Here is a 14,405-nt window from a genome sequence, read left to right as displayed (position 1 = left end):
TCGAGCAGTACTTGAGCTGTACTTGCTCAGCCAGCTCGCAACAATGGCTCGAAGGAAACCAGCCCCGAGATTCGGAGATACTGACCTGGGGAGGCTCCTGGATGGCGTGGAGACCAGGAGAGATGTCCTGTTTCCCCGAGGGTCCCTGAGAGTCAGTCACAAGGCAGCCAGTGCTGTCTGGGATGAGGTGGTGGCAACTGTCAACTCGGGCAGTGTGAGCAGGTGGACTGGCCTGTGTCGGAAGAAGGTCAATGGCATACACTGGGCAGCACGGGTGAGTAGACACCAATGTTCCCCCCCCCCCCCCCACCCAAGGGAGCATCCCCCCCCCCCCCCCCCAAGAGACTCACAACCCTCTCTCCACCCTCCTCCTCTTTCAATCCTCCTTCCACCCACCCCCTCCTCTGTGAACCATGCGTGTGACTAACGATGCCCTCTCTGTGTCTCCTCAAGAAAAGCTCTCCCATAATCGCCTAGAAAGGGCCCAGACTGACGGGAGGGTGCCAGACTTGAGAATCCTCACCACCTTCGAGGAGCAGGCCCTGGAGGTGGCTGGTGTGGCTGAGGACAGAGGGGTCACCCTCGCGGAGGCTGGTGGACGCTGCAGAGGTGAGGAACCACCGGGCCCCACCCGGAGGACCTGTCAAACATGAGTTGTTATTGCCATACTGACTGACCCATCCCTCGCACTGACCACATGTCCATTCTCCCGCAGGTCTTCCCGCCGACAGCGCCGGCCCATCCCGGGCGGCCCCCTCTCCTGCGTCCCAGGAGACCACCTCGAACCTGCTGCCCCTTCGTCCTAGGGTGAACCCCAGGGCCGTAGGGGCACCAACCAGGAGGAGGGGACGCTGAGTTCCAATCCGGACCCGTCCCATGGAATGACGATCGTGGCCACCAGCTCCCCCGAGTTCCACCCCTCTTATGAGGCTGCACAGCCAGCACACGGGACAGGGTGGCACAGCTGTGCATGTGCCGTCGACCAGTGAGCTGGGTCCTTCCGTCCTCAGAATCCCTAGAGGACACCCACCAGGGGCACTGAAGGTCACGTGATGCGGTAAGCAGCTGGCTGTCCACCTCAGATGTGCATCCTAGGGACACACCTAGATGTAGTAGGAGGGCTAAGCACATCGAGGATCACTGAGGACACTGGGGGAGGGGTGAAGGGTGTGGAGGGGGTACGTAGTGGGTAAGAAGGGTGGGGGAGGGGCAGCACCATCAGGAGCGTGGGGAATTGTCAAACACAATGAACAATTTTGTGCACAACCAATATGATGCCTCTGTTACTTTCCGCAATGTGGACTAACCTCTGAACCCTTTGCCCATCTCTCCAGGCATCTCTTCCTCTCCACGGCACCCAAACCACCCTCCAGCCGTGGACATGTATCCGGAGCCCTGTCCCATCCCCTGGGTGTTCGGATGTTGGCTGCTGTGTGTGTGTGGTGTTGCCTCTTGCACAGTGTCCTTGCATCAAGATGTGATTGGGATGCTCGGCAATGACTCCCACATGCTACATGGCCCGCCCGCCCACGGGAATCCACTTGGGAGCAGCACAGTAACACAGTGGTTAGCACTGTTGCTTCACAGCGGCAGGGACCCAAGTTCGATTCCCCGCTGGGTCACTGTCTGTGCGGAGTCTGCACGTTCTCCCCGTGTCTGCGTGGGTTTCCTCCGGGTGCTCCGGTTTCCTCCCACAAGTCCCGAAAGACGTGTTGTGAGGTAATTTGGACATTCTGAATTGTCCCTCAGTGTACCTGAACAAGCACTGAAATGTGGTGACTGGGGGATTTTCACAGTAACCTCATTGCAATGTTAATGTAAGCCTACTTGTGACAATAAAGATTATTATTAAAGAGGCCGGAGAATCGTGCCCGAGCAGAATAGAATAACGTGGGGAACTCGCTGACCGAGCCGGCGGGAAACTCCCTGAAAGACAGCTACAAATGAACTCTGAATTTTCGGGGGAGAATTGCAACCATGTTATTTGTTTCCCTCACTGGATTCTCCGCCCCCCCCGCCGGGCCGGTGAATCGCGGGGTTTTTTTTTTTGCGGGGGCGGGAATAGCGCCGCGCCGGTCGGAGGCCGTTGGCAGCGGCCCCCTGGCGAATCTCCGGCCCGCGATAGGCCGAATAGTCGCTCGTTTTCGGCGGGTCCTGCCGGTGTATGTTCCACCAGTCCGTACCGGCGGGACCCGTCTCTGGGGAACGCGGGGGGATCTAGCCCCGGGGTGGGCCCCCACGGTGGCCTCGCCCACGATCGGGGCCAACTGATCCGTGGGCGGGCCTGTGCCGTGGGGGCACTCTTTCCCTCCGCGCGGGCCGGTGTAACGGTCCGTCATGGGCGGCACGGAGAAGAACCCCCCCTGCGCGTGCACTGGGATGACGCCAGCACACGCTGATGCTCCCGCGCATGCGCCAACTCGTGCCGGCTGACCGAGGCCCTTCGGCACCGGTTGGCACGGTGCCAACCCCGCCGGGGCCAGCCTAGCCCCTGAAGGTGCGGAGGATTCCGCATCTTTGGGTGGCCCGACGGCGGAGTGGTTCATGTCTCTCCTCGGCACTGGTACGGCCCGCCCCGCCGGTTAGGGGAGAATCCCGCAGGTTCTAGAATTTGCATTCTTCTAATTAAAATATATCTCTCACTTGGTGGTTCAATCTCCCAGTTTATCGACCTCCCTGACCAGAACAAACGCAGACCTCGAGCGTGTTCTGATTTCTTTATCTACAAATGTGAACATTTCGCTCATTCTCAGACAGAGAAAACAAACAAATTAGTACACACTCGAGAGGAACTTACAGTGAGCTCGCAGAGTCACAGAGCAGTTTGCGATTGGTTTTGTGCTGTTAGAGCCCAGGTCCACTTCTGCCAAGCAGGTGTACTCCTGTCCATCATCTGACACACTGGCAGTGAAACTGAAGACATTCCTCAATCTTATATCTTCATCCGGGAAACCTTGTTCTCCTGTGGAATTAATCTGAAGAGTCTCACTCCCTCTCAGCCATGTGAGGATGAGTTTATTGTTTGGATAGACCCTCGGACCAATGCACTCCAGACTATACGTTCTGTTAACTTCCAGCACTTCCGGAGGTGAAGTAATGTTTATCTCTCGATCTGTTAAAGGAGAATTACAATTAACATAATTCACTGAATATATCTGTGTTAAAACCACCATGAGATCATGAGGGCTTATTAAATATGAATTCCCCAGGAGGGGACACAGACCCAGCAGGGGCTCGTGAGACTAGAGGATAAATGCAGGCTCCAGTCTGAGACTGGTCAGATCTATTCTCTCAGTAGGGTCTCCACTGGGAATGAGGTACAAGAATAATTTGTAACTTGTATAGATATGTAAATAAATCCAGTTTATGTTTATGATAGTTTCCTTTGGAGTTATTACAGTCTGGATATTCATATTAGTCTCCTTTCAACATGTGATTCAAATCCAGTTACTGACAAAACTTCCTTCTTAGACAAGTGCGTATGCAGGACTGTGACTCTATGGAGTAAAAATCGTGCGGCAGGATTCTCATTTCTGAGACAAAGTGTTGTCGCAGAATCCATGGACTTCTACGAAAAACTGGTGCCGCACCTGCACCGATTCCGCTACCATTAAGGGGCTAGCACCGGTGCCACGTGGAACACAATTGATTCTAATGCGAAACAGTGCCTCATTCGCCGGCTTCGCAATTGACACCCAAATGCTGACAAGATGAAGCAGCACGAAAACAATTCTCCCCTCCCCTCACACACCATCCCAGCCAACAAGATGGCAGCAAGGAGAACAGCCCCATGGGTGATACTCCCTTAGGTGGGGTGGAAGGCGTTGGTGTCTATTCACTCATGCTGCCTGGTGTAGATCATTGAACTTTTTTCAGCACTGGAGGCCAGTCCTCCTGGTCACACTCCCCGAGATCACAGCTGCCCCAGGCAGCACTGGCTGCCCTACGGCTCACCCTCCTGGGCCCTCGGGGGGGACAGGACATTCCTCCTGGCTTCCAGTGCGTCTAGGCCGAGTGCCAGGAAGCTCGGGGCAATTCCTACACACTACCACACTCCGAAATCAGTTTAGATATAGGGGCTAGGGCTCAAATCTGTCAAATTTGCTTACATTAAACACCTGTTGCCACTGTGGCAACCTGCCCATCTTCGCCCTCCTCTGCATCCTCTCGTCAGATGAGGCCTGGTGTTCCTGTTCCTCCTCCAGCATCTGTGCTGCGTGATGTTGTGGTGGACGCAGCAGGCCTCCACGATGGTGGCGACCCTCAAGAGCATCATACTAGAGGGCCCCTCCAGAGCGGCCCAGGAACCTGGACCACATCTTCAGGAGGCTGAAGCACCACTCGATCACGGACCAAGTCCTGCATGGGCATCGATGTAGCTGGCCTCCGCGTTTGTCTGTGGCCTCCGGATAGGCTTCATCAGCCATGATCACAGTGGATAACCCCTGACACCCAGGAGTCAACAACCCCAGCCGGGGTGGGGGGCATTCTAAACATGTCAGGAATCGTCAAGTGTGCCTGGGTATCGGGCACAGACGTGGATGATGCGTAGCTGATGGTCACTTATCAGCTGCACATTCATCGAGTGGAACCCCTTTTGGTTTGTGAAGATCAGTCTGTCAGCTGCAGGTCGTAGGGGACATGCATCCTGTCAATCACCCCCTGGACCTGGGGCATCCCGGCAATGGCAGCAAACCCCGCTGCTCGGGCAGCCTGGTGGGCTTGGTCCACATTGAAGTGGATGTATTGAGCCGACTGGGCCATATAGGGCCTCCGTGACGGCGTGGATGCTCCTGTGCACCAAGGTCTGTGAGATCCCGGACCGATTCCCCACTCGCTGCACAGACAAACCCCGTCATGTAAAAGTTCAGGACAACCGGGAGACCCCCGCTGTGCCAGGTGTGCCATCGTCTGGTAGATATGTCGCAATGCCCCCCTGCTCAGCCGGAGCCTTCGATGGCATGCCCGGTCTGGCAGGTCCTCAACTGGCAGGTGGTGCCAGTACATATCAGGCCTCAGGTGGGACCTTGGCCTGTTGGGTGGCTCGCTCTCCATCCTGGCGGCTGCCACCTTTCCCTCTGCTGCCCGCTCCGCTGCTGCCCGCTCTGCTGTTGCATGCTCTGCTGCTGCAGCTTACTCCTCCTCCTCGAGCAGACCCTTCATGCCAGCAGCGCGGGTTAAATTCCTGTACCGACCTCCCCGAACAGGCGCTGGAATGTGGCAACTAGGGGCTTTTCACAGGAACTTCATCGAAGCCTACTTGTGAAAATAAGCGATTATGAAAAATGAAAATTGCTTATTGTCACAAGTAGGCTTCAAATGAAGTTACTGTGAAAAGCCCCTAGTCGCCACATTCCAGCGCCTGTTCGGGGAGGCTGGTACGGGAATTGAACCGTGCTGCCCGTAGTCGCTCCTCTCTTTTTCTTCCTTCCTCCTCTTTCTCTCCTTCATCAGTCACCACGCCAGGGTCACTATTTTTAAAAGCACAATTAACCGTGCCGTCGGGAACTCGGCCCATCGGAGGCGGAGCACCGCGGAGGCCCCGGAGATTACCGGGTCGGGCCCACTAATGATATGCAAGTGGTGTCTACTGTACATGCGCTCTGATACGCACTGACGCAGCTGTCAGGGTGACAGAGAATCACGCTGTTGGCATCGGATCCAATTCTCCGCCCAATTGCATTTTGCGATTTTTGGCTTCAGCAGATGGAGAATGCTGCCCATGATCTTCCTGCTCCAAACTCTTCGGCCTCATTTCCTTGCTTCAATTTCAAACAATGACTGTCAATTAAATCAGTACAGTTCAGATCTGACCAGCAACAGGCAACATTAAATCAGATATATCCTGCTTCTCTATAAAGAAGACCTTCTCCTGTCGCTACTTTCCTTTATTGTCAGGTAAGCCAATATGTTAGAGCAAGCCTTTTCACTTACTGTATACTGTGACCACCTTTTTCTGCTCATCTGCGCTATTATTCTGTGATTTACAGATCATATTACATGGTGCTGTAAAATCCCATGCCTGCACACTCGGGAAATAGTCTGTGATCCAATTACTGCCAGTTGTTCTGTTGGGATGTATCCCCGGTTTATATTCCACGTTGATTATTGGGTCTGGACATGTCGTAGTGCAGTTCATCTCGAAAGAAGCTCCAAATTCCACAGCTGGGGGGTTTGTGTTGAGCGTGATCTCAAATCCAGTTACAATTGCTGCTAAGGAAACAAATCACAAAAGATGAAAGAAAAGGAAATACATTTAATGACAGCACTCACCAGTTAACTCCCCACAGTAACTACAGTTTCATTTTGAAACCATGCACTTTTACAGTGGGAAAGACATGGAAATTTATCATAGAATTTATCATAGACTTTACAGTGCAGAAGGAGGCCATTCAGCCCATCGAGTCTGCACCGGCTCTTAGAAAGAGCACCCTACCCAAGGTCAACACCTCCACCCTATCCCCATAACCCAGTAACCCCACCCAACACTAAGGGCAATTTATCACGGCCAATCCACCTAACCTGCACATCTTTGGACTGTGGGAGGAAACCTGAGCACCCGGGGGAAACCCACGCAGACACGGGGAAAAACGTGCAGACTACACACAGACAGTGACCCAAGCCGGGAATCGAACCTGAGACCCTGGAGCTGTGAAGCAATTGTGCTAATCACCATGCTACCGTGCTGCCCCTGATTAAAATTAAAACTGGATTGCAAAGAAAATAACAGGCGGTGGCTAAGAATTCAAATCCACAAACTGCTTTGAAAAACTGAGACTAATAAATGTGTGTTTGCCTATTGATTAGAGTTTAAACTTCCTGTAAAAGTGTAAGGAGCTGTAAATGGTAGAAGTCTTCATTCAGCCTTGTGTTCAATAAGCAGCATTAGAAAAATACCAAATAATGAGCCAACCATGACTGCAACATGGAAGGCAAACAATAAAATTGTGAAGTTCCTTAGATAGGTTCAAATGAAAAGAAACCTTCAGTTAGTCAAATTATTTTTTACATTTTTATACCTGACTATCTCCACTTTTAGCTAATTCACAATTGGCTCTCGTCCTGGCCAAATGTAGTGATGTATGTTACAACCTCTTAGAGACCAATCGCACTGAATGGTGAATTGTGCTGTCCCTGATACTGAACATGTTAACGTGTTTTTATTTGTGTTTCTCTCCCCCGGCAACTGAGATCACCTGGGGATTTCTCTGAACTGAGGCTTAACCAAAAATTCACTTCTCCCCTTTTCGGAACAAACAGTTTTTCTTTAACTTTAAGGTACTTTTAAAAACATAATTATCTTGTAAAGTTAGTCTTCATGGCACCTCCTCCCTAAAATGAAAAAAACATTTGGACACGGCTTTTCCACAACACCAGCAAAATACAACCAATTTCAATACTGTAAACATTTTAACTACTAACTTATTACAGATTGGAAAGGTAACATTTTCCTCTTTTGTTATATTTCACCATATTCAACATATTGGGTGCTATCTAATCAAATTGCAACAGAGACCCAGGCCGAGCACGTTTAGGCGGGTGTTTTCCAGTGCTAGCAGCGCCAAGAAACATTATGCTATCTATTGGGACTTTGTTGCAATCTGGGTCCTCAGTGGGGAACGCCCTGCCGAGGCCGCACGTTTCCTGTACTCGCTGGAACTCCTCAGTGCTGGAGAAGATCGGGATGCCATTTTTAAATGAATGTTTTGGGTTTGAACAAACAAAGAACAAAGAAATGTACAGCACAGGAACAGGCCCTTCGGCCCTCCAGGCCCATGCCGACCATGCTGCCCGACTAAACTACAATCTTCTACCCTTCCTGGGTCCGTATCCCTCTATTCCCATCCTATTCATGTATTTGTCAAGATGACCCTTAAATGTCACTATCGTCCCTGCTTCCACCACCTCCTCCGGTAGCGAGTTCCAGGCACCCACTAACCTCTGTGTAAACAACTTGCCTCGTACATCTACTCTAAACCTTGCCCCTCTCACCTTAAAGCTATGCCCCCTAGTAATTGACCCCTCTACCCCAGGGAAAAGCCTCTGACTATCCACTCTGTCTATGCCCCTCATAATTTTGTAGACCTCTATCAGGTCGCCCCTCAACCTCCTTTGTTCCAGTGAGAACAAACCGAGTTTATTCAACCGCTCCTCATAGCTAATGCCCTCCATACCAGGCAACGTTCTGGTAAATCTCTTCTGCACCCTCTCTAAAGCCTCCACATCCTTCTGGTAGTGTGGCGACCAGAATTGAACACTATACTCCAAGTGTGGCCTAACTAAGGTTCTATACAGCTGCAACATGACTTGCCAATTCTTATACTCAATGCCCCGGCCAATGAAGGCAATCATGCCGTATGCCTTCTTGACTACCTTCTCCACCTGTGTTGCCCCTTTCAGTGACCTGTGGACCTGTACTCCTAGATCTCTCTGACTTTCAATACTCTTGAGGGTTCTACCATTCACTGTATATTCCCTACCTGCATTCGACCTTCCAAAATGCATGACCTCACATTTGTCTGGATTAAACTCCATCTGCCATCTCTCCGCCCAAGTCTCCAAATAATCTAAATCCTGCTGTATCCTCTGACAGTCCTCATCGCTATCCGCAATTCCACCAACCTTTTTGTCGTCTGCAAACTTACTAATCAGACCAGTTACATTTTCCTCCAAATCATTTATATGTACTACAAACTACAAAGGTCCCAGCACTGATCCCTGTGGAACACCACTGGTCACAGCCCTCCAATTAGAAAAGCATCCTTCCATTGCTACTCTCTGCCTTCTATGACCTAGCCAGTTCTGTATCCACCTTGCCAGCTCACCCCTGATCCCGTGTGACTTCACCTTTTGTACTAGTCTACCATGAGGGACCTTGTCAAAGGCTTTACTGAAGTCCATATAGACAACATCCACTGCCCTACCTGCATCAATCATCTTTGTGACCACCTCGAAAAACTCTATCAAGTTAGTGAGACACGACCTCCCCTTCACAAAACCATGCTGCCTCTCACTAATACGTCCATTTGCTTACAAATGATGGTAGATCCTGTCTCGAAGAATTCTCTCCAGCAATTTCCCTACCACTGAACTAAGGCTCACCGGCCTGTAGTTCCCTGGATTATCCTTGCTACCCTTCTTAAACAGAGGAACAACATTGGCTATTTTCCAGTCCTCCGGGACATCACCTGAAGACAGTGAGGATCCAAAGATTTCTGTCAAGGCCTCAGCAATTTCCTCTCCAGCCTCCTTCAGTATTCTGGGGTAGATCCCATCAGGCCCTGGGGACTTATCTACCTTAATATTTTTTAAGACGCCCAACACCTCGTCTTTTGGGATCTCAATGTGACCCAGGCTATCTACACACCTTTCTCCAGACTCAACATCTACCAATTCCTTCTCTTTGGTGAATACTGATGCAAAGTATTCATTTAGTACCTCGCCCATTTCCTCTGGCTCCACACATAGATTCCCTTGCCTATCCTTCAGTGGGCCAACCCTTCCCCTGGCTACCCTCTTGCTTTTTATGTACGTGTAAAAAGCCTTGGGATTTTCCTTAACCCTATTTGCCAATGACTTTTCGTGACCCCTTCTAGCCCTCCTGACTCCTTGCTTAAGTTCCTTCCTACTTTCCTTATATTCCACACAGGCTTCGTCTGTTCCCAGCCTTTTAGCCCTGACAAATGCCTCCTTTTTCTTTTTGACGAGGCCTACAATATCTCTCGCTATCCAAGGTTCCTGAAAATTGCCGTATTTATCCTTCTTCTCACAGGAACATGCCGGTCCTGAATTCCTTTCAACTGACACTTGAAAGTCACCCACATGTCAGATGTTGATTTGCCCTCAAACATCCGCCCCCAATCTATCTTCTTCAGTTCCCGCCTCATATTGTTATAATTAGCCTTCCCCCAGGAAGGTGTGCTCTGTATACCACCTTCAGCTGTATCAGCCCGAACCTCGAGCACGAGGTGGAGGCATTCACTCTCCGGAGCACCTCACACCAGAACCCCTCCTCCATATCCTCTCCCAACTCTTCCTCCCACTTTGCTTTGATCCCTTCCAGTGGTGCCTTCTCCTCTCCCAAAATAGCTCCATGAACCGCTGACACTACCCCCTTCTCCAGTCCCCCTGTCGTCAGCACCTCCTCCTGCAATGTGGAGGCCGGCTCCTCCGGGAGGTTCTGTATCTCCTTTCTGGCAAAATCTCGAACCTGCATGTATCTAAACATTTCCACCTGCTCCAGCCCATACTTCGCTTCCAGCTCCTTTAATCCTGCAAACCGCCCGCTATGAAACAAATCTTTCAGTGTCTTAATGCCCTTCTCCTCCCATTTCCGAAAACTTCCATCCCACCTCCCTGGCTCAAATCTGTGGTTCCCCCGAATCGTCATTTCCCTTGACCCTGCCCCCAACCCGAAATGTTGGAGAAACTGCCTCCAAATTCTCAATGAAGCTATTATTACCGGACTCCCTGAGTACTTCCCTGGGGCTATCGGGAGCGGCGCTGTTGCTAGTGCTTTCAATCCCGACCCCCTGCACAAACTCTCCTCCATTCTGACCCACTGGGAATCAACCCCTCTTACCCAGCTCCGCACCTTCTCCACATTCGCCGCCCAGTAGTAATACATCAGGTTCGGAAGACCCAAACCCCATGCCTGCCTTCCCCTCTGTAGTAGCACCTTTCTAACTCTGGCCACCTTCCCTCCCCAAATGAACAACGTAATCCTTCCCTCAATCTCTCCACATTTAATATTCTAAATAGGATTTTATTGTCTCTGTATAAACCTTTTGTGACATTGCAGTGTCCCAGTGTTGGAGTGATAAACTCACGCAGCAACTCCTGGTACTACCAAGCAGCACTGGGCTTTTCACCAGCACTATTTAAAGGGCTTATCCAGTACTTACAGGTTAGATGCTAGTTGGTCATTGAAGCTGATGATTAACATGTGAACATTGTGCAGCTCTTTTTCTGTCTGTGGAAACTATATTCTGATTGCTGAGAAGGAGATTTTGGTGCTGGTGTTGCACCAACTTTGATTGTTTCCAAACTGTTACAACCATAACACATTGTGATTGGCCCCACTTCCCCGTCACTATGAGAATTGAAGCCCAGCCATGTACTGCAGTTCACTGAGCTGCCAACACCTCGTACCATGGACCGGCACTGTGTGGATTCACAGCTGTACCTCTCCTCCTGCAGTGTTATTGCTCGGACAGTCTGGGCAAACAGAGTGGGAGGAAGGTGCTTCTACACACAAAGAGGAACAAGAGGAAGAGAGTGTCACTCTGGATCACTCGTACTCATGTCCCAGAGGCTAGTTACAGAGCAGCATTGTTAGAGGCTGGGAGTGGTTTATCCATTTGTCCCTTCATCAGCAAGGATGGAGTGGAACAGGAAACTTAATCAAAATAAATAAATAACAGAATGTTGTAACACAATGTGACCCTCTGGATCAAAATGGAGTGACTGAAATGCTGTTTCAATCCTCAAAAGATTAATTATTTATTCATTGAATTCTGACCAATGTTACAAACTGACCTGTGACCCTGATGTCCACTTCCTTCTCTTCAATTCCATATCGATTGGTTGCTCTACATTTATAAATTCCTTGATGTCCTGATGTTGCGTGGGAAATACGGAGGACTCCAGGGGAACCAATCTCAACATTGCTGCTGTTACTGGGATCTTCCCACTTTAATGTAGGTGTGGGATTTCCATTGGAATTGCAGATCATTGTAACCTCATCACCTTTCCTGACGGTTACTGGAAACCCTGACACAGTTTTGTTATTTACTGATATGGTTGTGTCTCCTGGTTTATCTGGAAAAGAAATGTGAAACAATATGAAAATGGGAAGGTGTTTGGAGAATCAGCACAGCAGGGGTGGGACACAAGTTCAGCCCCATTGCCAGTGAGTTCCCAATTCCAGCCGTGTCAGTGTGGGACACATTCCACACTTTGTACAGAAACCGAAGCCGGGAAACTCAATGGTGCTAAACGGCACCTCAGATGCAATATGGTGCTGGGAGTGCACAGCCCATCATATTGGATCGAGCTGCTCCTTCGGCATCCAGAACAGCGACTGGAGCTATTTAAAACAATACATTTAATATATATATATTTTTAAAATTCTTTATTCTCCTCTTTTTTCACATTTTCTCCAAATTTACACCCACCAACAATAAACAATAATCAGTAACAGATGTGATGTCAATCCCCATATCAATAACAACGATCCCATCCTCCCACCAAACCCAAAACATTCACCCACATATTCACATAAGCAAATGACAAAAAGGAATCACCCATAGCCACCATTAACACCCATCACGCCCATCCCCCCAACCCCCCCCCCCCCGCAACTAATGTTTGATGTTATCCAGTTCTTGAAAGAGCATAATGAATAATGCCCACGAATTGTAGAACCCCTCCATCCTTCCCCTCAGCTCAAACATAACCTTCTCAAGAGTCAAGAATTCCAACAGGTCCTGCCGCCACACCAGGGCACTGGGTGGAGAGGCTGCTCTCCAACCCATCAGAATCCGCCTTCGGCCGATCAACGAGACGACGGCTACAACATCTGCCTCCGTACCCGTTTCTAACACTGGCTGGTCCGACACTCCGAATATGGCCTCCCGGGGGCCCAGGTCCAGTTTCACGTGCACCACTTTAGAAATTTCCCTAAAAACCTCCTTCCAGTAATCCTCTAGCTTTGGACAGGACCAAAACATATGAACGTGATTAGCAGGGCCCCCCCAGCAGTGTTCACACACATCTTCTACTCCTTCAAAGAATCGGATCATCCTCGCCCTCGTGAGGTGTGCTCTGTATACCACCTTCAGCTGTATCAGCCCCAACCTCGCGCACGAGGTGGAGGCATTCACTCTCCGGAGCACCTCACACCAGAACCCCTCCTCCATATCCTCTCCCAACTCTTCCTCCCACTTTGCTTTGATCCCTTCCAGTGGTGCCTTCACCTCTCCCAAAATATCTCCATGAACCGCTGACACTACCCCCTTCTCCAGTCCCCCTGTCATCAGCACCTCCTCCTGCAATGTGGAGGCCGGCTCCTCCGGGAAGTTCTGTATCTCCATTCTGGCAAAATCTCGAACCTGCATGTATCTAAACATTTCCACCTGCTCCAGCCCATACTTCGCTTCCAGCTCCTTCAATCCTGCAAACCGCCCCCTATGAAACAAATCTTTCAGTGTCTTAATCCCCTTCTCCTCCCATTTCCGAAAACTTCCATCCCACCTCCCTGGCTCAAATCTGTGGTTCCCCGGAATCGGCATTTCCCTAGACCCTGCCCCCAACCCGAAATGTTGGAGAAACTGCCTCCAAATTCTCAATGAAGCTATTATTACCGGACTCCCTGAGAACTTCCCTGGGGCTATCGGGAGCGGCGCTGTTGCTAGTGCTTTCAATCCCGACCCCCTGCACAAACTCTCCTCCATTCTGACCCACTGGGAATCAACCCCTCTTACCCAGCTCCGCACTTTCTCCACATTCGCCGCCCAGTAGTAATACATCAGGTTCGGAAGACCCAAACCCCCTGCCTGCCTTCCCCTCTGTAGTAGCACCTTTCTAACTCTGGCCACCTTCCCGCCCCATATGAACGACGTAATCCTTCCCTCAATCTCTCTACATTTAATATTCTAAATAGGATTTTATTGTCTCTGTATAAACCTTTTGTGACATTGCAGTGTCCCAGTGTTGGAGTGATAAACTCACGCAGCAACTCCAGGTGCTACCAGGCAGCACTGGGCTTTTCACCAGCACTATTTAAAGGGCTTATCCAGTACTTACAGGTTAGATGCTAGTTGGTCATTGAAGCTGATGATTAACATGTGAACATTCTGCAGCTCTTTTTCTGTCTGTGGAAACTATACTCTGATTGCTGAGAAGGAGATTTTGGTGCTGGTGTTGCACCAACTTGGATTGTTTCCAAACTGTTATAACCATAACACATTGTGATTGGCCCCACTTCCCCGTCACTATGACAATTGATGCCCAGCCATGTACTGCAGTTCACTGAGCTGCCAACACCTCGCACCATGGACCGGCACTGTGTGGATTCACAGCTGTACCTCTCCTCCTGCAGTGTTATTGCTCGGACAGTCTGGGCAAACAGAGTGGGAGGAAGGTGCTTCTACACACAAAGAGGAACAAGAGGAAGAGAGTGTCACTCTGGATCACTCGTACTCATGTCCCAGAGGCTAGTTACAGAGCAGCATTGTTAGAGGCTGGGAGTGGTTTATCCATTTGTCCCTTCATCAGCAAGGATGGAGTGGAACAGGAAACTTAATCAAAATAAATAAATAACAGAATGTTGTAACACAATGTGACCCTCTGGATCAAAATGGAGTGACTGAAATGCTGTTTCAATCCTCAAAAGATTAATTATT

The 14,405-nt window shown here is 50.0% G+C and overlaps 1 protein-coding gene across 10 annotated transcripts in view; it reads right to left on the bottom strand.

The window, feature by feature from the left end:
• The window catches only part of LOC140403142 (intercellular adhesion molecule 5-like), an 87,522-nt gene that overhangs the window by 33,831 nt on the left and 39,286 nt on the right, over positions 1–14,405 (bottom strand). For 8 of the 10 annotated variants that reach the window (XM_072490810.1, XM_072490815.1, XM_072490809.1 and 5 more), the window contains 3 exons: positions 11,539–11,820; positions 5,935–6,213; positions 2,798–3,112 (listed from right to left, as the gene is read on the bottom strand). In XM_072490810.1, the coding sequence (XP_072346911.1) occupies positions 2,798–3,112; positions 5,935–6,213; positions 11,539–11,820 (876 nt within the window). The remainder of the gene's footprint in view (positions 1–2,797; positions 3,113–5,934; positions 6,214–11,538; positions 11,821–14,405) is intronic. The other 2 variants (XM_072490812.1, XM_072490817.1) reach the window with 2 other exon arrangements.

The sequence above is a fragment of the Scyliorhinus torazame genome, chromosome 27 (assembly GCF_047496885.1).
Source record: "Scyliorhinus torazame isolate Kashiwa2021f chromosome 27, sScyTor2.1, whole genome shotgun sequence".
Lineage (NCBI taxonomy): Eukaryota > Metazoa > Chordata > Chondrichthyes > Carcharhiniformes > Scyliorhinidae > Scyliorhinus > Scyliorhinus torazame.
Note: the sequence above shows the minus strand (reverse complement) of the source record. Positions and strands in the feature narration are given on the sequence as shown.